The sequence below is a fragment of the Heterocephalus glaber genome, unplaced genomic scaffold (assembly GCF_053883595.1).
Source record: "Heterocephalus glaber isolate CG9 unplaced genomic scaffold, H.glaber_assembly_v1.0 deba00001578, whole genome shotgun sequence".
Taxonomy (NCBI): domain Eukaryota; kingdom Metazoa; phylum Chordata; class Mammalia; order Rodentia; family Bathyergidae; genus Heterocephalus; species Heterocephalus glaber.
The window spans coordinates 536,100-558,371 of NW_028258359.1; the positions used below are offsets into that span (position 1 = coordinate 536,100).

Genomic DNA, 22,272 nt, shown 5'->3' on the forward strand with positions numbered 1-22,272 from the left:
GGAGGTGTGCAGTTCTCCACTTTGAAGTCCCATATGGTGCAAGCGTCCCAGCCAGCTGCCAGCTGCCAGCTTGTGTGTCAGTATCCCTGGTGACGAGAAATGGGCATTCCTCCCTGGATCCGCCTGGCCCTCCAGGGTGCGGGAGAGGGAAGACTCCACTGAGGAGTTGGGTGTGCCAGCTCGCAGGCGGGCCTGGGCCGGGGACCTGGATTTGCTAGCCGTGGAGACTGTGGCTGGCATCCTCCTACCTCCTACTTTGTCTCTCTCTGTCTCCTGTCCCGGCCCCCAAGCCCTCAAAGTGGAGAACACACTTTAATAATGGGATATAGTAGTTATTTTTTGAATGTTGGAAACTATTAGGATTATTTTAAAGGGTCACCTATATGTTTATAAAAGATTTTAAAAACGAGAATATCGTCATGTATGAAAGCATGATGCCATATAGCTGAATAAATGGATTTAGGGGCCGTATCTTTCAAAAATTCTAACTAGTTTTTACATATCTCTGCTGACAGGCATGTGGTTGTAGTTACTATATGACTTTGTAGGAGCCTCATGTTGAGGCCTGCAGGGGAAAGAAGACTGCATATCTTGTTCAGAAAGCTGGCTCTGCCAGTCCTGATCTCGAGGATCCCTCAGCAGCGGAAATTCCCTAAGGCTGCAGTCTCCCAGAGATCTGAGCTGTCTCTGTGGGCCCATCCTGCCCTTGGCCTTCAGCGCACGTTACATGTAGTTGTATGGACTCGAGTACATGTTGCGTCCTACACACTGCCCTCTCGCTCTTTGTTATGGCCTGATACTGTGTTACCTGGACCGTGAGACATCAGTGTGCTTCCTTCCATCAGGTCTCAGCCAGGACAGGCAGGGCACCCTCTTTCACCCAGAATTGCCCTTTGAGCATAGTGGATTTGGGAAGCTTCCTTCTGTTCTGGAATTGAGGTTCAGTGCAGGCAGGTTCCAGACTGGGATGTGGGACAAAGAATTGCTGGGAAACCCAGGATACTTTGGAGGCGGGCAGGGAATTGTCATGGGTCACATCCTGCCTTTCTTGTAGCCGTGCCATGAAGCCCTGCTGAGTGCTAGCAGCACGGGTCAGGCTGAGGACTGAAACTCTGACACACACACATACACACACACACACCCCCATTTTACAGACTCACAGAGCCCCCCTATAGAGCAAAAGTGACTTTACCCCAGGTGGAAGATGGGTGAGCCTCAAAACCAGGGTGCAAATCCTGATGTCTTTATTCTACTACACGGTGTACAAATAGACCTTGGGCCTTTCATAGGAGACAGTGCAGGTTGCAGTGGAAAGCCTGTATTCCATTGGTTTGGTGTTAACCAGATCAACTTGAGTGAATTATTGAGGTGTCATCCTGTGGATGGACTGCCCAGGTCTAGGCCAGGCCAAAGCATTTCCTTAGCTGGCTGAAGGTAAACCAGTGTCGATAGAGCTGTGTGTCCCATGAGCCTGCTCTTCTTTTCTTGGTGCTGCGTGCTTTTTGACTTTAAAAAAAATGCAAATTTAGGGTTTACTGTGAAGGCTAGATAGTATAGCTCAGTTATTTACAGCCATTAGTATAAAAAAAGGTATATATTTTGAATGCACACACCTGGATGTGCTCAATCTGTTGGGGGGGGTGTGTGTCTGTTTTAATTGAAAGGAAATTAAATAATAAATACAATGTCGGTTGGATCCCGAAGGCCACTGTGTGGAAACTTTGAGTTCTTCAGAATACAGTTTGGAAGCCACTTGTGTCATTAGGCTGTCAGGTTGCAGCTGCCTGCAGGATGCCAGGCCTAGGAGAGAATAATAGATAGTGTGCAATTCAAGACATTCTGACTTCCAGTGTGATAAGAGTGGTAGCCCAGGGAGTGAAACCATTTTGATTGGAAAATGCTGTGTGCCTGCTGTGTGCCTACTGCGTTCCTGAGCCCTGGGGAGCCCTTGCATCCTTCCGTAGTGGAGCTGCACGTCCAAGTATGTCCTTGTGTGCTAGAAGGGTTAGGAAGAGAAAGCAGGTAGAGGAAGGCATCAGGAGAGTTGGGTGAGGGTTAGCAAGAGGGCCTGCGACAAAAAGGTTTTATGTGATTAATAGGTCAGTTCGTGTTGCCAGAGAATCTAAGGGACAGATCTGGAATCTAATTAGGAAGGAGCTTTGCTACATAAATCCATCACTTGATAGGCAGATCATTGACAAGCTTCAAAATGAGTACACAACACACACACATCACGAGGTGGTACATTCAAGTAACATTTAGGCCGAGCTGCTGTTGTCACAGCTCTAAAACAAGACAGAAGTTGATTTGTCTCCCACATGTCGGGTCACCCGTAGCTTCTCACAGTCTTCAGCCTTTGTCCTCTCCAGCTGCCAGTATTCAGGACCAAGACCAGGAGGGGCATGTGTCACATGTACTTATGTTCCACGCTCGCTGCTGCAGGGCCTGGGGCCGTGGACTCTGGTTGGGTGGTGGTGTGCCCGGCTGGTGGTCCTTCTGGCAGACACCAGGCTCACACTGGCCTGACACAATCTAGGAATAATACCTTTTACATTGAATTTGAAGTTATGTTAGGGTTCTTCAGAGAAACAAAACCAGTAGGAGGTGAGTGGATGAGAGGGGATTTATTAATGAGATTGCTCATGTGATACGGAGGCTGAGCCGGCCCATTGTAGATCCTCTGCAAGCTGGAGAACCAGGGAAGTCTATAGCACAGCCCAGTCCAAGTTCAAAGGCCAGAGAGCGTGGATTTCTGATGTCCAAGGGCAGAAGCAGGGTGTAGAAGTAGGGCGTCCCGGCTTAGGAAGAGAGGTGTGAATTTGCCTTTCTCTGCCTTGTGTTCTGTTTGGGCATTCTGCAGTTTGGATGTGGCCCATCCATCTTGGCTGAGAGTGGATTTTCCTTATCCTCTGATTCAGATGCCAGTGTCTTCTGGGAATACCCTCACAGGCATACCCAGTGTTTTTACAGCTACCTGGGCATCCCTTAGCCCAGTTAAGTTCATACCCAAAATGGGCATCATGGGCACCCCAAATGAATTCCTTAGGTTGTCCCTCATGGCATATAAACCAGTGATGGGTGGATAGGGCACGCCAGAGTTAAGAAGAGCCCGTTGTTATCATCTAGGAGGATTTACAGTTCGCTCTCCTCAGCTCCTTTTCCTGCTCTCCCTGGGTGCTGCTCTGCCATGTCTGTCTGGGGACTCATTGAAGGAATTCTTTGTACTGGGAAAGCCCAGGCTGGCCAGATGCTGCTGAGCGTCTCGCTGACATCACTGGGTTTCCTCAGTGTTGTGACATTGAGAACAGGAGCAAGCATCTCTTCCCTCAGGTGGTAAGAGAAGTGTGTCTTTCTGGTTGTGAAATGAAAACTTGTACATTCTGTGAAGACTGAAAAAGTTAACATGAAGAAAGCAGACTCATTAGGAGACGGGATTCTGCACTCTGGTCTTTGGAACAGTGGTTTCTATGTGTTAAAAACAAGACTCTTGGCCATATAACTTTTTGAAGAATTAGGTTCTGTGAAACGAAGTCCTGATCCAAGGACAGAATTTCAGGTAGCATTTGTGGTGATTCCTTGCAGGCTACTGCACACAAGTGCTTGGCTCTCTCAAAGCACAGGATATGGAGACTAACCAAAGCTACCAGCACCCTCTCTTCATGGTGGGGAGGTGGCAGGGGACAGCTTGATCTAGTTGTGTTCTTCTGCCAAACAAGTCAGACCACAGAGGCTTACAGGTAGGGAGAGTCAGGCAGGCCTTGGGGATTATAGTGTGGACCAGGGTGGGCCTGAACCAGAAAGCAGTGCCAGGCATGAGTCACTGCAGTGCAGGTGAATTTCAGAGGTATCTTCACTGGGCCCTGGATACCCTCTGGCCGTCCCAGGGGACATGCGGTCAAGGCAACAGACAAGGAGCATATTAGCTTTCATCCTGTTTGGTGTAGAGCACATTTATCTTTAAAACTTAGTGGCCATTGTGGGGCCGTGTGGTCAGTTGGCGCAGGTGTATGAGCTTGGGGTATGATGGCATTCACTGTCAAGTTGGGAAACAGCCTGGAGGAACAGACAGAGGAGAAATGCATCCTGCTTCTTAGACTTCTGCCCCTGTCCTGCTCTACTGTGAGGCCTTCACGGAGCATTAGGTGGCTGTGCTGGTATATCGCGTCATTATGAGTTGTGATTGATTGAATCCCCTCTCTGCAAGTGATGGTGGACATACTGTCCAGCAGACCAGCTCTTTAGCTCTCTGATTCTTCCTTCCCAATGGGAATATGCACATCCAACATTTTTTCCTTAACATCTTTATAGAAGAGTGGCCATTAAGGAGTCAATACTAACAACTAACTCTGAGTTGCTCAATAAAAATTCCAGAGGCAGTTATTACCTCATTAGGAATAAATAACTTTTATTACCACATGGACTACATAACAAATCTCAAAGGGTTAGGACTTGAAGTCTTTCAGCTACATCCCTTCAGGTTGAGAAGCTTTAAGATAGAGCTTTAGAAAGCTCTGGTGCACCAGTAACCTCAGGAATGGATGGGCTCCTAGGCCTCCCTTTTCTGAGAACTTGCTTTTCGAGTGACAGGGATGAACCTTCTGGTGAGATGGCCGAGTAGATGAGGGCAGATCCTGTACGCACTGTGATTTCTGGACTGTTTCCTAGACGTGGGACCCTGCCTGCGCCCCATGGGCCGATGGTGAGGCTCACAGGCCAGCCTGCAGCCGCAGGTGTGACCAGGGCTCCGGCGAGCTGACCTTGCTTCATTCTCCAAAGTCATTTTCTCTGGTTCTGCTGTTGGGGATCCTTCACTAGATTTTAATTATGTAGGCAAAACGCCTAGACTTTAATTATCCTTGTGCACTTAAGGAGGGTATTGCCTTGCCTCCCACTGTATGTAAGGTAAATCACTTAAGTAATTCTAACACTCTTTTGTGGTTGTTTTTGTTAGTTAGAACCTGGTCCTTTAGATGAAACTCAAATCGCTACCATATTAAGGGAAATACTGAAAGGACTTGATTATCTGCATTCAGAGAAGAAGATCCATAGAGATATTAAAGGTAAAAATGATGTTTTCATCCTTTTAAAATGCCCGAGGCGGTGGAGCTCGACTTTAGCCCAAGGGAGCAGTCCTGCACCTTCAGCCCTCTGGGGCTGGACTGGAGGGGGGAGGTGGCCAACAGCAAAGCCCTGGCCTGTTCCCACTGGGCAGCAAGGTGGCCGGAGAGGACGCACACACCCCCTGCCCGTGCTCGGCGCTGCGCAGTGTGGTGGCTGACGTCAGCACTGGGGCTTCTTTCACAGCGGCCAATGTTCTGCTGTCTGAACACGGAGAGGTGAAGCTGGCCGACTTTGGAGTGGCCGGCCAGCTGACGGACACCCAGATAAAGAGGAACACCTTCGTGGGCACCCCGTTCTGGATGGCGCCCGAGGTCATCAAACAGTCGGCCTACGACTCGAAGGTAAGAGCCAGTGTGGCATGCTTCTGTCCTGCAGCCTCCGGCTTGCCTGGCTGCTACCTTCCGGGGGTGGTGGAGGCAACTCTCCACCCTCTGTTTCCTGCTGTGTCCCTGAGCACCTGTGCTGACGCAGCCACAGTGGTGGTTTTCGCTCAGTGTGTTTGGTGTGGGGGCAGAAGCAGGGGTGCGCAGAGACAAGAGGACCCCGTGTGAGCTCAGTCATCCGGGCGGCGAGGAGGTGGACACTGGCTGTGCACAGGAGGGCGAGGCCTGAGCAGAGTGGACGCGGGGCAGGGCCGGGCCCACTGTCCAGTAGTCAGGACACGGGCCAGGAGCAGGAGAGGCCCAGCGGGCTGAGGGAGAGTGCGCCTTTGGGGACTGCACCAGGTTCTTCCTCCACGTAATTTGCAGTTCTTAGTCAGGACCCTGACTCTGGAGCCTCCTTCCCAACGTGACGCCCAGCGTCGTCTTTCTTCCAGCTGCTTTTCCTTGTCGGTTCTTTTTTCCTGTGGCCCTTCAACTTCATTAAGCCTGGTAGTATAGACTGAGAATCCTAGGACTCCTTGTCTCCTGTTTTCTGATTTAACTCCATTTAACTTCCCGGTCTGTTCCTCCCAGTGGACTGTACAGAGAAAATTGGTTCTTGTGAGCCACAGATTCCTAAGCAAACAAATACTTAACTCACAAAGATTTACTGGCCTAGCGTAGTGTCACCTTTTAAAATGGAACCCTTTTCAGTACATGGTAGAATTCCCACCTCCTAAAACGGTCCAGGGAGCATTAGGAAGTTTTCCCTTGGGACCTAGCGCTGTTGGCCTTCCTAGCATGTTGTGTGGCGGAAGTGGCAGGGTTTCTGGTTCTGGCTTGGGAGCAGTGGACCTTCTTTCTGTCTTGCTGCTAAATAGTGGTGGCAGCTGTGACTTCTGTGAGCACTCAAATGGCCTTGGGAGCCACAGGGCAGCCCCCCACCCCAGACGAGCTGGCTATACTGCTAGAGGCGCTGCAGTGGTGCCTTTGCCCTGGCACTGGACTGCCTTTCCTCTCTGCAGGCCCAAAGGTCATGGAATTGAAGGAATGTGTTTAGTTCTTTTTCTCCATTTATCAGAATTCATGTGTCTAGATTTCAGCTCAGCAGAGACTGGAATCCACGTTCCTAAATTCACCTGATCACACCACGTGAATATTCTCTCGTCATTCTTGGTAGTAAATTAGCTGGTCATCACATGACATGGGACTCAGTTTGTACCTTTTCAGACTTGCCTATCATTCGTCCTTTGGAACCTTTTTTTAAGAGCTGTTCTGACCCTTCTCCACTCTCATCCTGGTTTGAGGCCTCTCTGCTTATTTGCTGAAGGTGGCTACGAGCATTGGAAAGATCTGCCAGTCTCCTTCCCGGAGTTCTCGTCCAGATGGAAAGGCACTTAGCAGCCAATGGATGGCGTCAGGCACATCTGGGTGCTGTCTCATGGCTGTGGGAATGCACACGTGTTTGGAGAGGAAGTAGTATAAGAAAATGTTTTCTCTTTTTTTTCAACCTTTTACTACTTTACCTTTTACTCTGACTTATCATAAAGTAATTGTTTGCTTGGATCGTGCCCAGTGATGGTTAAGGGAAGTCATATGAGAGTGAACTTGGAGGCTTCCTGGCTGGGGAGGTGTGGCTGGTGCAGATTAGAGTGCTGTCGGTGTCTTACTTTTGAGATATTCAGGAGTGGGATTTGAAGGGTGAGGCCTTAGGAAGATGTCTCGAATGTCTGCTCTGGTCTAGCAGCTCTTGCCCAGAGCAGGCCTTGACTGTGCTGCTTCTCCAAGCTTGCTTTGTGGCTGTCCTCCTGGGGGTTGGGGTGCCTCTGGGGCAGCCAGTGTGGCTGCTGTGGCCTCCTGATTCTTAGGTGTCCCCAACTTCTTCCTGGTGCCCCTCTTATGCACCCTGGTGTGTTCTCGGAGGCATCATCCCTCTGGTCTGCATTGCAGGTGCAGGGAGGCCTTCCCCACCAGGCTCGCAGGCTTCCTTCCTGCAGTTACGAGAACATGCACCCAGCAGCTTTCCCAAAAAGACAGGAGAGGGTGGCGAAGGAAGGATGCACCTGCCTCCTAGCATCTTCCTCTCCCCGAGCTGGAAGGAGCACGCATCTCCCCTTCCTGAAGCCTGGACAGATTCGCTTACAGTGGTCACCCGAGCCAGCATCTGTGCCCTGCTGCCCAGTTGCTCCTGAGTGTGTTTGTACATGAGCAGCTTCTCATGTTAGGGTCTGTTCTCAGTCTGAGCACACCACTCTGAAGTCAGTGGCAAGGATGGTAACTTTGCTTCCCATATTGCAGGCCTTTGGTTTCAACACTAAGCCATGGGCCTTGGGCTGAAGAACTTTTCATCTTTGTTTCTCTTTAAGATTATTTGGATAATACGTTAGCAGATGGGATAGACTCGGGTGAAAATGCCATCCTGTTCGTGTCCCTCTCTCCGCAGTTGTTTGTCAGTCAACTTCTGGGCCGTGGTTGGGCCCAGGGCTGTGCCAAGTCATCCACATGGGATCTGGGTGCCCTGCTCCACTCAGCACGCAGAGGCCCAGGGCAGCAAGGCCAGAGGAAGCCCGGAGTGTCACCGATGCCCCTCTGAGGTGACGAAAGGATGTGCTTGAAGGGCGACTCGGGGAAGAGTGGGCATTTACGCTGGGGTTGCAGATGTGCTATAGTGTGGCAGGCAGTGCCAGAGACACTGGCCTGCCCTGAGTTGGAGGTGCCGGGAGGAGAGGGTCAGCATTCTCTTGTCAGTGGCTTTTCCTGGTTTTGGCCTGAGGCAGTACATGTGTGCTCTTCAGTGATGATTTGGAAAATGCTGAAAAAAGAAAAGGGAAGAAAGAAAAACCATGTGTAGATTGCTGCCAAGTCCAGGCCCAGGCCAAGTTACAACCAGGTCCCAGCCATCTCTGAAATACCCACTTGCACTTGCACCTGCACCTCGGTGATGTGTTGATGGGAAAAGCAGGGTGTGAAGCCGAGGGAGGAGGTGGCCACTAGCAGTGGCTGTTGGCCCCTGCAGTTGGCCCCTGCAGTTGGCCCATCTCCTGTGGAGCAGGCTGGCCCTCCCTGCTGCCTGCACCACCCTGGCTGGGAGGAAGAGCCCTACAGGGGATGAGGGTGTGAGCTGGGGAAGTCACTCAGGGCTTCATTTCAGCAGGCTTAATGTGGGGCCATTTCGGGTAAAGCTTTTATTACTATTAAGTTCTCATAAATGTCTTTTATGTGTCTGGCTCTCACATATAAACGCATTCCTAAGTATTGCATCTAAGCACACAGTAGCTATCTTAAATCCATTTTTGTTTAGACTAGTTCAGTCAGTTATGAGTAACTTGGAGTTGTCCTGCTTGGTTTTCTTCTATTGATGATAGAGTTGATCAGGGTTCCTTCTAGAATTGTTTCCTATGCATAATTTTAAAAACTCACTTAAATTGTGTCTCTCTCCAGGCTTGTGGTCAATTTGCTTTATTCTAAACACTTGCCCTTGTGAGGATGTAGGATGCTGCTGTATGTAATTCCGGTTTCCTGTTCCCGTTGAGGAAGTCCTCTAACGAGGAACAGTGATTCCCCTGATGTTGCTTCCTAGAAGTATTCCTGTGGGAAGAGAGCTACTCCCAATTAACACCTGCATTTCAAGCTTTTGGCCTCTGTTGCTTGTGACTTGGATGTGTATTGGAACCAGTCTTTTTCTCTGTCAGCAGCGTCTTAATATCCAATTTCATGTGTGGTCCCCCCCACCCCCACGCAAATAGATCCCCTCATACCTCAGTTTTCCTTGCTATGGAAGGAGACTGCCCTTGCTCTCTATAACTTTAATACTCAGGCACACATTCCAAATTGGATGCTGTATTTCCTAGATGCAGTAATAGATAAACTAGTTTTATTTAAGATTTGCCAGTGCCATGTTGTTGGTATGAGATATTTCACTAAGTTAACAGGCCAATGCACTTAATTGTTTTTCTGAGGTAGAATGCAAGTTATACTGTTATTGAATATTTTGGGGGACACTTAGCATCTTCCAAGTCTTTTTTTTTTGGTACTGGGGATTGAACTCGGCCCTTTTACTTTTAAGGCAGGTGGCCAAACCACTGAGCTCAATCCCTGGCCCGAGCATCTTCCAAATCTTACATCTATCTAAGATTCCTGTAAGTGGAACTAATTGGTTTGAACAAGCTTGAATAGTTTCACTTTTTTGTCATTTGCCAAATTGCTTGGCTGGCCTGCCTGCCCTGCCTCCCGCCTTCCCTTCCTCTCTTTCTATAGATGTTCTTAGGGACTGAACCCTGAACCCAGACCTTCACGCTGAGGTATATTCCCAGCCTTTTTATTGTTTTAAGACAGGGCCTTGCTAAGTTACAAAGGCTAGGCTTGAATTTGTGATTATTCTGCCTCGGCCTCCCAGATTGCTAAGACCCTTGACATTTATTTGAGTGCCGGTCCAGGTTTCCAGGTGTCAGCTGGACATCAGATGTCTGAAGGTGGGGGAGACCGCATAGGACCTCTGAGTTCTGAACGAAGCCACCAGCAGGAGGGCGCGGGACACGGGATCAGGAGCCACAGTTTGGTGCCTGGCTGGGCTGAGGCAGTCCGCAGAGGAGTCCTGAGGACTTGGATCCTGGCGGGGCTGCCTGGGAGGACGGCTGCAGTTTATCTCTGTGGTGCTGCCCTGGCCCCCTCCTAGGGAGGCAGCTTCAGCTGGTGTGTGTCAGCATGTGGAACAGGGTTGTCCCTGCAAGCCTGCTCCCTTGTGCTTACTGACTGGCCCCATGCCTGAAGCAAGTCTTCGCCTCTGGGCAACCAGTGCATGCTCTGCCCTGTTTGGCTGAAGCAGAGGCCCGCATCCACCAGGCCTCTTGTTCACGGGTGTGTTGACTGGTTGTGGCATCCTCGAAGGGCTGGAGGCATTGTCAGAGACTACATGGACAGATGGCCTGCATCTCTGGCTTGGAGATTTGCCAGCAGCAGATGTGGTTCTGGGGAGATTTGCTGCAGCGTGGTACAGGGGACCTGGCGCAGGCAGGCGGAAGTGGAGTCACGTAGTCTCCTGAGCTCACCTGTGTGTAAAGAACTTCAGCCACATCTGTCCCCGAAGCTCATCTTCCCTCCTGTGCGCCCGCCTCTGCACATCCCGCCACCACTAGGCTCCAGGTGCTTCCCTGTGTGTGCACCCTGGGCAGAGGGAGTCTGGAATAAATCCTGTTTCTGCTGAGCTTTAATGGGGTACACATGCAAGATAAATGAAGCACTCCAAGTTGTAGAGAAGGCAAATTGGGCTCTTAATACCTAATACTTGTCTTCCTAGACTGATCCCTTTAGGGTAAGAATTTAGTACAAAGAATGGAGAACAAGTCTTGCTGACAGGTGTTCCAACCTTGGTGGAGAATGGAAGACGTGGCAGGTCCCAGTCCTACAGAGCACTGGGCTGGGGCACCAGGGTGGCAGAACATGGACAGTGAGTGCTTTCCACATTGTTAAGGGTGGAAAAGTACCCAAGCCTGTGGTCTCCTGAGCAAGCCTGCAGCCTTTGTTGCTGTGTGGCGAGTGTGAGAGAGAAGTGCTAGCTGAAGTCATGACAGGAAGCACAGTGAGGCCAACAGCAGAAAGTGTCCCTGGGCTAAGGCTTGTTCTCTGCTCCAGTTCCCTGGGTTGTCTTTGCCATCATGTTTTGTTCTTTGATTTTCAGGGTTTGTCCTGTTCTTTGGGGATTGATGAAGTGTCATGAGTTGTTGGGTTTAGTCCTTTAATACTGCCCAGCATTATTTGTAAATTACATGTTCAGTGATTTCACCACTGGCTCAGTCGTGGCCACAGTGTGTGTCAGAGCAGCTGGCATCAGGTTTCCCGAGTAGGGCTACTGGCTCCTGCCAACTGTGGATCTCACCAGGCCTCCATATCCAGTGGGACCTTCAGCAGGAAAACAGGCTCTGGGGAAATATTGCATGGCATCAAGAAGAAACCACCAGGCAGAGCTGAAGACCTCTTCAAGTTGATGGTGCTGGGTGGATTGAGTGGGGATTGTTTTTGATTAATAGAGCTGTGGCCACCGAACATCAGCTGGGATGTGTGAACCTTGTTTGGATCCTGTTTCAGATGAATCAACCATGGAAAACAATTTTTTTGAACAGTGGAGAAAATTTAGTTTTTGAATGATATTAAGGAATTACAAATGCTGCTCAATAAACTGAAAATATCCTGAATTGGAAATCCTTACCTTACCCTGTAGCACATTGGAGCTTAACAGTGTGCAGTTATTTTCCCCTTGTGATCATGGGGCTCACTGGGACTGTTCTGGCTGCCACCACCCAGCATCACAAGAAACAATTGTATTGGATATAGCTTTCCTGGAAAAAGTCAAAGTGCGATTTCTCTTGACTGCATATCGCTTTTGCACTCCTGTCAAGTTGAACAAGCCTTTGTAATTTTAGGTTTCAGTGTGTGGCCAACAGTCCTTATGTGGCACAGCTGCGCGGGGGGGGGGGTGTCACGATGATTGATTGATTGATTGATTGATTTTTTTTTTTTTTTTTTTTGGTACCGTGGATCAAACTTGGGACCTTGCGCTTGCGAGGCAGGCACCGGAACCACTGAGCTAAATCCTTGGCCCAGCTGATTTATTTTAAATGTACTGTGGCAACAAATAGCCTGTATGGTACAGCATTAACAATTACTAAATAAGTATGATGGGTATGGTATCATCTGTATGTTATGATGCCATTGTAAATGGTTTAGGTCCCTTGCACAGCTGCCCTTCCCTGTTCTGCAAATGAGGAAAGGAGGCAGTTAGCTGCTTTGTCTGACACGAGAGGACTTTGACTGTGGAGGCGGCGTCTGAATCCAGGCCAAGGTGCCTGCCCGACCCCACAGCCGGGCCTCATGCCAAGCATCGCTTGGGGCGAGAGGGGCGAGATGTGACTTCAGAGTTACTTCCTCTCGCCACAGCTGTTCCCCACTCATCTCTGTTCCCCTGCTATTGTCTCCAGGGACTCACATGATCCCTGATGCCGCAGGCAGCACCTGCTGCAGGGTGGTCACACCTTCATCAGGGGAGAGGTTCGAGGTGTCCCAGTAGAGCACATTTTCCCAGTCGCTGCGTATTTTGAAATTATAGCAAGGGGTTTGTTTCTTAATAGTTAAAAATAATTGTCTTTTCTAGAACCCCAGAAGTACACCAAGAGCCGTACTGTCCTTTCTTTGCCTAAGTGTGTTGTCTGAACGCATTCCTGTTCTGAATCTAACGATGCCTTTGTTGTCGCAGGCAGACATCTGGTCCCTGGGCATCACAGCTATAGAACTGGCAAGAGGGGAGCCACCCCATTCCGAGCTGCATCCCATGAAGGTTCTGTTCCTCATTCCAAAGAACAACCCCCCGACACTGGAAGGAAGCTACAGCAAGCCCCTCAAGGAGTTCGTGGAGGCCTGTTTGAACAAGGAGCCGAGCTTTGTGAGTTTGTGCACTTGGCAGAGCTGGGTTTCCGGGCACCCTTTGGGATCCATGCAGTCTCTTTATCAGCTGCCTTCATGGTCTCATTCATTTCCTCTAAATAAGTTTGATTTCTCTGAATTACAAATATGCTTTTGTTTTCATTTAATTAGGATGAAAAATCTTATTTTCTCCTAGATTTTTTCTAGCATCTCATGCCTCATTGAGCCTGAAGAATATTCTCCTTAATATTATGGAGGAATCATAAATTTTCAGTGTTTTTGGAGGAAGATCAGGTTATGAACTATAAACTGTTGTAGTTTTCTTTTTTCTTTTTTGGTACTGGGTATCGAACTCAGGACCTTGCGGTTTGAACTGTCATCGTAATGGTAAAGACTAGCCAGAGCAGTGATGGTCAGTGTGTTGTCTCTAGTTGGCAGGTGTGTGCTCAGGAACAAGGGACAAATAAGATATAAAGGAGTCTGCCACTTTTCTCACTTCCTGCTTCCCCTTCCTTTCCCGCTTTACAGTTCATTCATAGTGGCAGAGCCTGTGGTGACTACATAGCTTTACCTCACTTGCCTCTCAAAATTAGGGCACTCTCTGAAAGCTCTGTGTTTTGGTGTTGAATGCAGCACCCCATGTCCTTGTTTTGTGCCTGAGTTTTTTGGCAGAGTTAGCTGAAGGCCAGGTTGTCCTTTCTCGTGCCCAACCCATTAACTCAGACCCAAAGAGGGCTGATGACTTTGGGAGCTTTGTGTTCCTCGTGCGGGGCCAGTTCTGGTGAGGTTCAGTGGGAGTGGAGCGGTCTTCGTGCACTGGGTCTCTGTACCGGGTGTCGGGTGGCAGGTGGGAGTGAGCGGTGGGGCGGTGGCAGTTCTGCCCCCATCCAACTTGATGGCGATGTGACCAGCACCAGAAGGACGTTTCTGGGGCTGGCTTACTCCCCAGGCTGCTCCCTCCCACCCACCCTTGGCCCAGGCTGGACGCCCGTGAGGCGACCCAGTTTATACACTCTTGCGCTCAGGAACTTGCTGGGTCTAGTTACCCAGGCTTGTGATTAGGGGGAGTGGGAACTCTCTGTGACCCGCTGGCATTTCTGTGTCCCACCATCTGTTCCAGGTTGGGCCACACTACGTTTCCCTGGGAAACCTGGTTGCTGCACTGGGCGGTTGGCCACCCTCGAGGGCAAAGCCCTGGGCGCGGTGTCCTGAGGTCAGACAGAGTGAGCCCCTCGGCTGGGGCAGTGCCAGACCAGGCCAGATGAAGTGCTAAGCTCAGCCACAGGGTAGGGAGAGCTGGTGACTGGGGCCAGGTGCTCGTCCACCTCGAGGAGAGGAGAGGTCTCTGCTGGCTCCTCGCCTGTTCTGTCAGGTGAATCCAAATGAGCACATGTATTCACCAGAGCATATGATAAAGTTCACTGGAGATAGCATGTCCTTCCCTGTCCACATCTGTGTGGAGGGACGAGGAGAGGAGCGGCTCCCGTAGGCATCGCCTCTGAGGTCCTGCTCGGCTTCCTAGCGTGGGGGCCTCTTGCTTTCATTGGCTGCTTCCCGGCAAGGAAACTAAGTGTCACACCCTCCTTGCCTGTGTCCAGAGTCCGAGGCAGGAGCACAGTGACCTGTCTTCAAAGAGGCCGAGGCACAGAGCTCAGAAGCCGGGGAGAGGGGGATGACACACCTTGATGTTGGAACGGGGCGTTCTGAGGTTTTGAGGCAGACACCTGCCCTTGGGGTGCGGTAGAACTTTGGGAAGAGTGATCTCCACCTGTCCTTTGCAGAGACCCACGGCGAAGGAGTTGCTGAAGCACAAGTTTATAATTCGCAATGCAAAGAAGACGTCTTACCTGACTGAGCTCATCGACAGGTACAAGAGGTGGAAGGCCGAGCAGAGCCACGAGGACTCCAGCTCCGATGACTCGGACGCGTAAGTCACTGCCTGGGCCACGCCCTGCACATGACCGGCCTGGGACTCTTGCTTCTTGTCTTATAGGTAGGGTGAAGTTTTTTGCTCTTAGATGATCCAGGTCCATAGTGATACTTGTGTCATGTGCCGTGGGGCCACCTTTGAGAGTCTCGTGGCATCTCATGTAGCATCTCACGTGGCCTGTGGAGTGTCCCTGACCTCTGGGACAGAGTGTGTGTGGGCCCAGCTGCTCTGTCTTCACTGTGCTCTCGGGCGCAGCCTACAAAGTGCAGTGGGGTGGAGCAGGTGCAGCTCGATGGGGGCAGGAGATGCCGTGCCGCAGTAGTGTTGGGGACTGAGGAGGTTCTTGCAGGCTGAGGACTGCACAGGTCCCCCATCCCCAGGTGTGCAGAGGACAGGGCTGTGGTGGGAGCAGGTGGGGACACGACTGGCTTTGGGGTGGGTGGCTGGTGACAGCTGGGGGCGGGGTGGGGATGGATGACTGAGAGGGGTGAGATGGGTGTGGCCAGAGGGGAGGAGGACAGGACAAGCAGCAAAGCAAGTGTCTGTTTTTGCCGGAAGGGGGCATCTGGGAGAGAGACTGAGACCCAGGATCGGCTGACAGACGAGGGGGTGGAGTGCTCTCCCTTGGTGCAAGGCAAAGGAGGAGGTCTGGGGGAGGATTCCCCGTCTGGTCTCCGAGACAAAGTGGGCAGCACTGCTCGGGCAAACCTGGGGAACTGGATGAGTTTGACAGAGGGGAATGGGGATCAGAAGCGGCTGTGGACATTGACCGAGCTGGGGGCATGGGATGTCTGTGTCCAGGGAAACAGACGGCCAGGCGTCCGGAGGCAACGACTCTGGGGACTGGATCTTCACAATCCGGGAGAAGGACCCCAAGAATCTGGAGAACGGAGCTCTTCAGCCCTCAGAGTTGGAAAGAAGTAAGGTACGGTCGCTCGTGCTCAGAGGCCACCAGGGCCTGTCAGCCAGGGACAGGTGCGAGGTACTTCCTGTGGTGCATTCGGACGGGGCGGTCATCCAGAGGCGGCCAGGGGTGGGATTTTGCCCTCTCGGAGTGATGACCCTGAGGTTTAGTTGTCAGTTTATCAGAAGGTTCAGACTGGAGAGTCCGGACTCTGCGGAACCTTGCTGATTCTGCCCTCCACCCCGAGGTCACGCCAGGACCCCGTGACCCTCAGCCATGTGTTGTTGGTGCTTGGGGTGCAGTTTCACGTGTGCGGTGACTGCCTTTCTGGGACCATGTCTGTTTGCGTGTTAGAGTTGTATGTATCTCATACCATAATTTTATGGTAGAGCTTTATTTAAGGACCTTATAAATGAATGTATCACTTTTGGTGCTTTATATGAAACTTAATTTTGATTAATTAGTTTCATGCCTTTTCAGATTTACAGCAACTGGGCATGATGGTGCGTACATACAATCCCAGCACTCTCAGAAGCTGAGGTCTTGGGAAGATCTCAAGCTTGAGGTCAGCCTGGGCAACTTAGCAACTTAGTGAGAACTTGTCTCAAAAAAATAAAAAGAAAAGGAAAGAAAAGGCTAGGGATGTAGTGTAGTACAAAGGCCTTGAGTTTAATCCCTAGTACCACTAGCACCCCAAAAAACCCAAACCTGTATTTTTAGGATTGGGGGGTGAGGATTGAGTCCAGGGCATCACACACGCCAGCCAAGTGCTGTATAACTGAGCCGCATCCCTAGCCCTTTGGGATTTTGAAAGTGCAGTGAGTGGTCTCAGGCACCCCTGGTCCCACAGGCCTTCTGGGATGAGTTGGAAGATGTGCAGCATTCAGACAGAGTGAAAATAGTGGCTTGTGTGATGGCCACTTTGACACGGGGTCCCTGTCCAGGGTCCGGTCTGCAAAGCCCCCTCCACACAGTGGTGGTGGGGTCGGTGTGGCTGTCTCCTCAGAGCTCACTGCCTGTGTCCCGTCTTCCCACGTGGGATCCAGGCTCTGGGTCCCAGCTGTGTGACTGCAGATCAGACTTTGTAGCCTGTGGAAGCCAGGGGACAGTGGGCAGGATGTGTCCTCAGCGTCACTCTGCTTAGACCAGTTCCGAAGCTCGGTGAGGTGGCCGGCGTGATGTCGCCTGTTTCTGATGACCTTCTTTCTTTCCCCCCAGATGAAAGACATCCCAAAGAGGCCTTTCTCTCAGTGTTTATCCACAATTATTTCTCCTCTGTTTGCTGAGGTAAGGCACCTGGCTGGCTTGCTGGAGAGCTGGGGGGGTGGGCAGGGGGAGGGGAGGGGTGGTCGTTGCCAGTAAAGTTGGAGGCATTACAGCAGCTGGCAGACATGGGCAGGCTGCTGGCCTCCAGCACTGCTGAGAGCTGCTTCCCACCTGCCCTTGGCAGCTGTCTTCTGTCACATCTTCCCTGGGAGATGCCCACATTGTCACAGCCCCAGGGACCCAGCCCTGAGCTGTGTTACCAGGGTGACAATCAGCTTCGGGGAGCTGTGAAATCTGGCCGATGTAGCCTGATCTCTGCCTCACACAGATTCATGGCAGTGTTCAAAGTAGAGTTTTGTTTTTAAGGGGACCCCGAGTTCCTTGAATCCCCATGCCACAGTAGTTGCCTGCGATCTGTACGCTCCTGCAGAGGTCACCTGACCCCGCAGGCCACACCCTGTGGATGACTGTGCATTTGTGCGTGCGTGTGTGTGAGCGTGCACATTTGTGTGTCCCTTCCTGGCTCAGGCTGCCTTGAGGATAACTGAGGTGAGTCACCCCACGTCAGTGTGTGGGATCCCCACCTCTCTGGGTGACTTTGCTCAGTGGCAGTGTCCAGGGTCCTGTGACTCAAGCATGGTGGTCCCTGGGAGGAAGGAGCGCTGTTCATGCCTGCGCTTGGGCTCTTACATGGTCTGCCCTGGGTCATGGGTCCCCTCCCAGCCCTTCAGCCCTCCAGGTGGCTGGCACTTGAGACATGGCATCCTGCGCGGTGAGCCGTGTGGGCACACTGGCCTCAGATGGGAGCCACGGGCCAGGCAGGCTGTGCTGCTCTTGGCCTCTGGCTGTGGCCCCATCCTGGTCACCTGTGTCCTTCCCTAGATGCCGTTGTGCCCTTGAGTGTGATGCCTGTGGGCCTGTGGGTTTCCAGCTGCCCGGTTACTGTCCTGTGACCTGTCATTGGCCATTCTAATAGCATTGGCCGGGAATTAGAGAAAGGGCGCATATTATTTTACTGGGTTTCAGAAGAAGCTCTTGAAATCATTACTTGTAGCTTCCTCAGATTAATCTAATGTAGAAATGTCTGGGCTACCTAAAGGTAAGCTCGTAAACTCACGCCTCCTTTCCTGTGTGTGTTTATTAAGAGGCTGTTTGGTGACCTGGAGTTCCAAGTGTTTAATGGGCATGATTTTCGAGAATAGCCCTGAGGGCTCACTGCTGGGATGATTACCCCTGCACTTACATGTGAGGAGGGTGGGGAGCCTGGGACGTTGGTGCCCTGTTGCTATCACTCATTGTCCAGCGTGCCCTTGGACAGGGACTGTCCTGGGACTGCCCCCGTATCCTCCTGGTCCTGAGACACAGGTGTGGGTCATGGCAGGCAGGGCAGGGGGTGATAGATGCAAATCATCTTGGGCCTTGCTAGTGCTGGTAAGTGACGGGGTGTAGGAGAGGGTCTTGAGGTCATCGGTGTTGCAGCCTGTGACAAACAGTATTCCTGGCACCCCGGCCCTATCCAGTCCTTCCAGCAGGGAGAGAAGCTGTTGCTTTCATGGCGACACTGATCTGTCAGTGATGACCTGTGTTCTTGGCACCCTACAGAGCCAAGGCCAGTGTCCTGTGAGCTATCCAGAGACAGAATGGAGGAGGGGGCTTTGGTGGCTGTCAGCTGTGCAGCTACCACCCAGAGTCTTGGAGGGCATTTGGTCCCGAGCTGGCTGGGTCTGACCTGAGCCACACTCCAATGTCGGGTATACCTAGAGGGAGGAGGTGCTGAGGACACTGATTTCTCATGGGAGCAGAGGGCAGCCCTGAGGTTCCCACAATTCAGGGCCACATGAGGGCGTTCTCATGGTGCTGGAGCCAGGGATCCAACCCACTGACACCAGGAGCTGAGCTCAGGTGATCATGGTGCAGCCACGGCATGCACACCAGAGCAGTTTCTGGTGACTGCGAAGTGGCTTTTCTGGATTAAGAGTAAGGCTTCGGTAGAGTTGGAATCAGCAGGACACTTCATGTGAGGCCAGTTTGGAGCAAAGATGCAAACAGAGCTGGCTCCCTCTGTTCTGGTCTGGTAGTCATGTGCCGTCCTTAAGAGTTCTTTGCTGTGGAGCCCAGTGACCTGGTGGCTGTGGGTCCCGGGGACCTGGAGTTGTATCGGGTGGCATGCGTGTCTGGGTCTGGAGATGTGGGTCATGCTGCCCTTCCTATGTTTCAGCTGAAGGAGAAGAGCCAGGCGTCGGGGGGGAACCTGGGGTCCATAGAAGAACTTCGCGGCGCCATCTACCTGGCGGAAGAGGCCTGCCCCGGCATCTCCGACACCATGGTGGCCCAGCTCGTGCAGCGGCTGCAGAGGTAAGGGCAGCTTCCCCACACCGCTCACGAGGCCCCAGCAGGCCCCAGTGAGCGGACATGGCCCACACTGTGTCCACTGACAGGGATGAACGATGTGACTCTGGGAGTTCTGGAGAAGAGCCGAACCTTGTGCACTCAGAGCTCTTGGCCACAGAAATGCAGTACGATGTGAAAATACCTGCTTTTAATTATGCAGTCACTTATTAAAGCCTAGTGAGCCAAAGAAGTCAAGCCCTTAGCCACATGTGTGTAACTAACTGCCCACTGAGTTTTAGGCCTTCATCTGGTGTTCGGAGTGCCGGAAGCTGGCAATGTTGAGCTGAGTGTGGGCGAGTTTTCTCTCGCGGTGGCTCGAAGCCTGTGCAGGGAGTCTCGCAAGCACACCGTGCCTAGGCCTAGTAGCTTTGGCTGCCCCTGCTTCCGCTTGAGCAGTAGGTGGGGGCTCCCCCGCCCCTGGAGCTTGTTTCTGAGTGCCTGTGAGTGCTACCCACACTGGCCTCCCCAAGCAGGTGCTGTTGTGCAGGGTGTTTGGAGATGAGGTGTGCGGCCCGTAGCCCCGTGGCTGTGGGTGCTCTGCCATCGGGCCCTCCTGCATGCCATGGCTTTGGGGTTTGTCCTCAGGTGTCCCGAGGAGACTGGGGCTCTGTGGTGCATGCTGTGTGTCCAGTCTCTTCTGAGGGTGGCTGCTTGACAGGACACAATGGAGCCTGGGGCATGCGGGGTCACTTTGGCCATTTGTCATTTGCAAGTGATGACTGCTAAGGCTGCCTGTTGTGAGCCCTCTAGCTGGGCTTCTAGTCGAAAGCACAGTTGTGACACTTGAGCATTCTTCTCCTGCCTTAGTAAAGGACGCTGTGAAATTTTCAAGCTGTTTTCTTGGCTGCTTCAATTTTGATGTGGTTGAAGGAGTCAGTGGTCTTTGATCTCTCTCTGCCCCCCTTTTGATACCAAAAATCAGGTAACACAGTACAGAAATAGAGTTTTAAAAGTTACCCGTATGCTTATCCAAGTGCAAGCTTCTTGATTTCTCCAGGCATTTTTCATACCTCTTTCTAGTGGCGTTCATTTCTCATGAAAAAGAGCCTCGCAGTAAGGAGACAGAACCAAACCCAGAAAGCAGGGCTCCGTGTTGGTGTCTTCTTTGGGTTGGTTTTCTGCTTTTGTCCTGCCATTTCTGTGGTGCTGTTTTCCACGTGGTCCAGTGTTGCCTGGAATTGTTGGGAGTGATGTGTTTCTCACTCGGTTCCCCCACACTCGGCCAGGACCTAGGACCCCATCTCCCTGCTCCTCTTCTTTCTTTGAGATGCACACTGATCGGCCGGCTGTGCCCAATAGAAAGGGAACGGGAGCCACACAGAATTTAAAATCTTCTAGCAGCCATATTTTAGAAAAGTAAAAAGAAACAAGAGATGTTAATTCTAATATATGTTTTACCTGCTCCATCCTAAGAACCATCATCTCAACTGTAATCAACATAAATAATAACTAGTAAGGTATTTTTTAGACTACACCTTGGAAATCTAGTGTGTGTTTTGTACTTGACATTAATCCTTGCTTTAGACTCACTTTTCCGGTGCACAGTGGGCACTTGTGGCCCTTTGTGACCAGGGAGCTGCCTCCTCTTTGCTTTGAGGCTGGGCCCCTGGGGTCTGCCGTGTCCCTGCAGGCCTGGCTATGGTGCCTGAGTTCTCCTGAGCCAGCAGTGGGTGCAAAGGCATCGTGCAGATCCCTTCCCACCTGCGCTCCCCTCAGGAAGAGAACTGACTCTTGGCTAAAGTGTCATCAAACCTTTCTGTCTGGATCGGTTTGAGTTATTGTTGGGATCATTTTTGTGTGACATCAGTTCATCCTGTGACTTAGTCATTTATAGTTTCTTAAATTGTTATGGAACCATTTGCTGTCTGAGACAGTGTGGGCATTTCCATTGCCTTAAAAGAGGATCTCTAGCCAGAGGGGTGATGCATCCCCGTAGCCAAGCACTCTGGGAGACTGAAGCAGGAGGATTGCAAGTTTGAGCCTAACCTGGGGAAGTTAGTGATCTAGCCAGATCTTGTCTCCCATAAGAAATGTCTGGCATGTAGCTCAGTGTCGAGGTCCAATCCCCAGCACTCCTGGGTGGGGCAGGGAAGGAGCTTCGAGGTGGGATGCTAGAGATGAGTCCCTGTCAGTGTTCTCAGCCATCTTTGGGCCCTGTGACTTGGAGTGGTTTTCAGGGGGCTGTGGGAATCTTGACCATGGGGGGGGGGGCACTTGCTTTCTGTTCTGAAGCAAGATAGCAATATAGAATTTTTGGAGTACAAGAACTACACCACGATCCCACGGTTTTATCCCAACTGTTTTCATCATTATCATTTTTTAATGCATTGCCTTCTTTTCTTTTTGGTACCTGGGATCGAACTCGAGACCTTGTGCTTGCAAGGCAGGCGGTGGTGCCGGCACCACTGAGCTAAATCCCTGGCCCTTGCCTTCTGATGTTATATAAACTTAGGTAAACTTACTCAGTTTTCTTACATAGTTGGAAGTTATAGTGCTCGTGATTTTTTCCTGTAGTGTTTGTGGTAAAGAAATTGAGGATGTAAACTATTCAGGATAGTAGATGTTGTTTTATATGCACTTACTAATTTTTGTATATTTTCCATAATGTTTATAGATAATTATTTAATATGTTTCTTTCAGTTGTAGTTTATATAACTGTTTCTTTTTTTGTTTTCTCCTTAAATTCTTTTATTGGTACATTTTAGGTATACAATATGTTTACATTTATCATTGGGTGCTTGTACCTGTACATGATGTATCTTGGTTCTTACTTTTTCCCCATTACCTATGCGCCCTTCACCCCCTCCACCCTTCCCTATTTACATAGACTTCGTTGTCACTTTTTTTTTTCTCATAATTTTTCCTTTCCCTTCTTTCCCCTT

The 22,272-nt window shown here is 51.0% G+C and overlaps 1 protein-coding gene across 3 annotated transcripts in view; it reads left to right on the forward strand.

Annotated features, from left to right (window-relative positions):
* The window catches only part of Stk24 (serine/threonine kinase 24), a 120,897-nt gene that overhangs the window by 86,297 nt on the left and 12,328 nt on the right, over positions 1–22,272 (forward strand). For all 3 annotated transcript variants that reach the window (XM_004858629.4, XM_021239370.2, XM_087193066.1), the window contains exons 4-10: positions 4,952–5,060; positions 5,305–5,462; positions 12,733–12,918; positions 14,681–14,826; positions 15,631–15,754; positions 16,952–17,020; positions 19,218–19,354. In XM_004858629.4, coding sequence (XP_004858686.1) covers positions 4,952–5,060; positions 5,305–5,462; positions 12,733–12,918; positions 14,681–14,826; positions 15,631–15,754; positions 16,952–17,020; positions 19,218–19,354 — 929 coding nt within the window. The remainder of the gene's footprint in view (positions 1–4,951; positions 5,061–5,304; positions 5,463–12,732; positions 12,919–14,680; positions 14,827–15,630; positions 15,755–16,951; positions 17,021–19,217; positions 19,355–22,272) is intronic.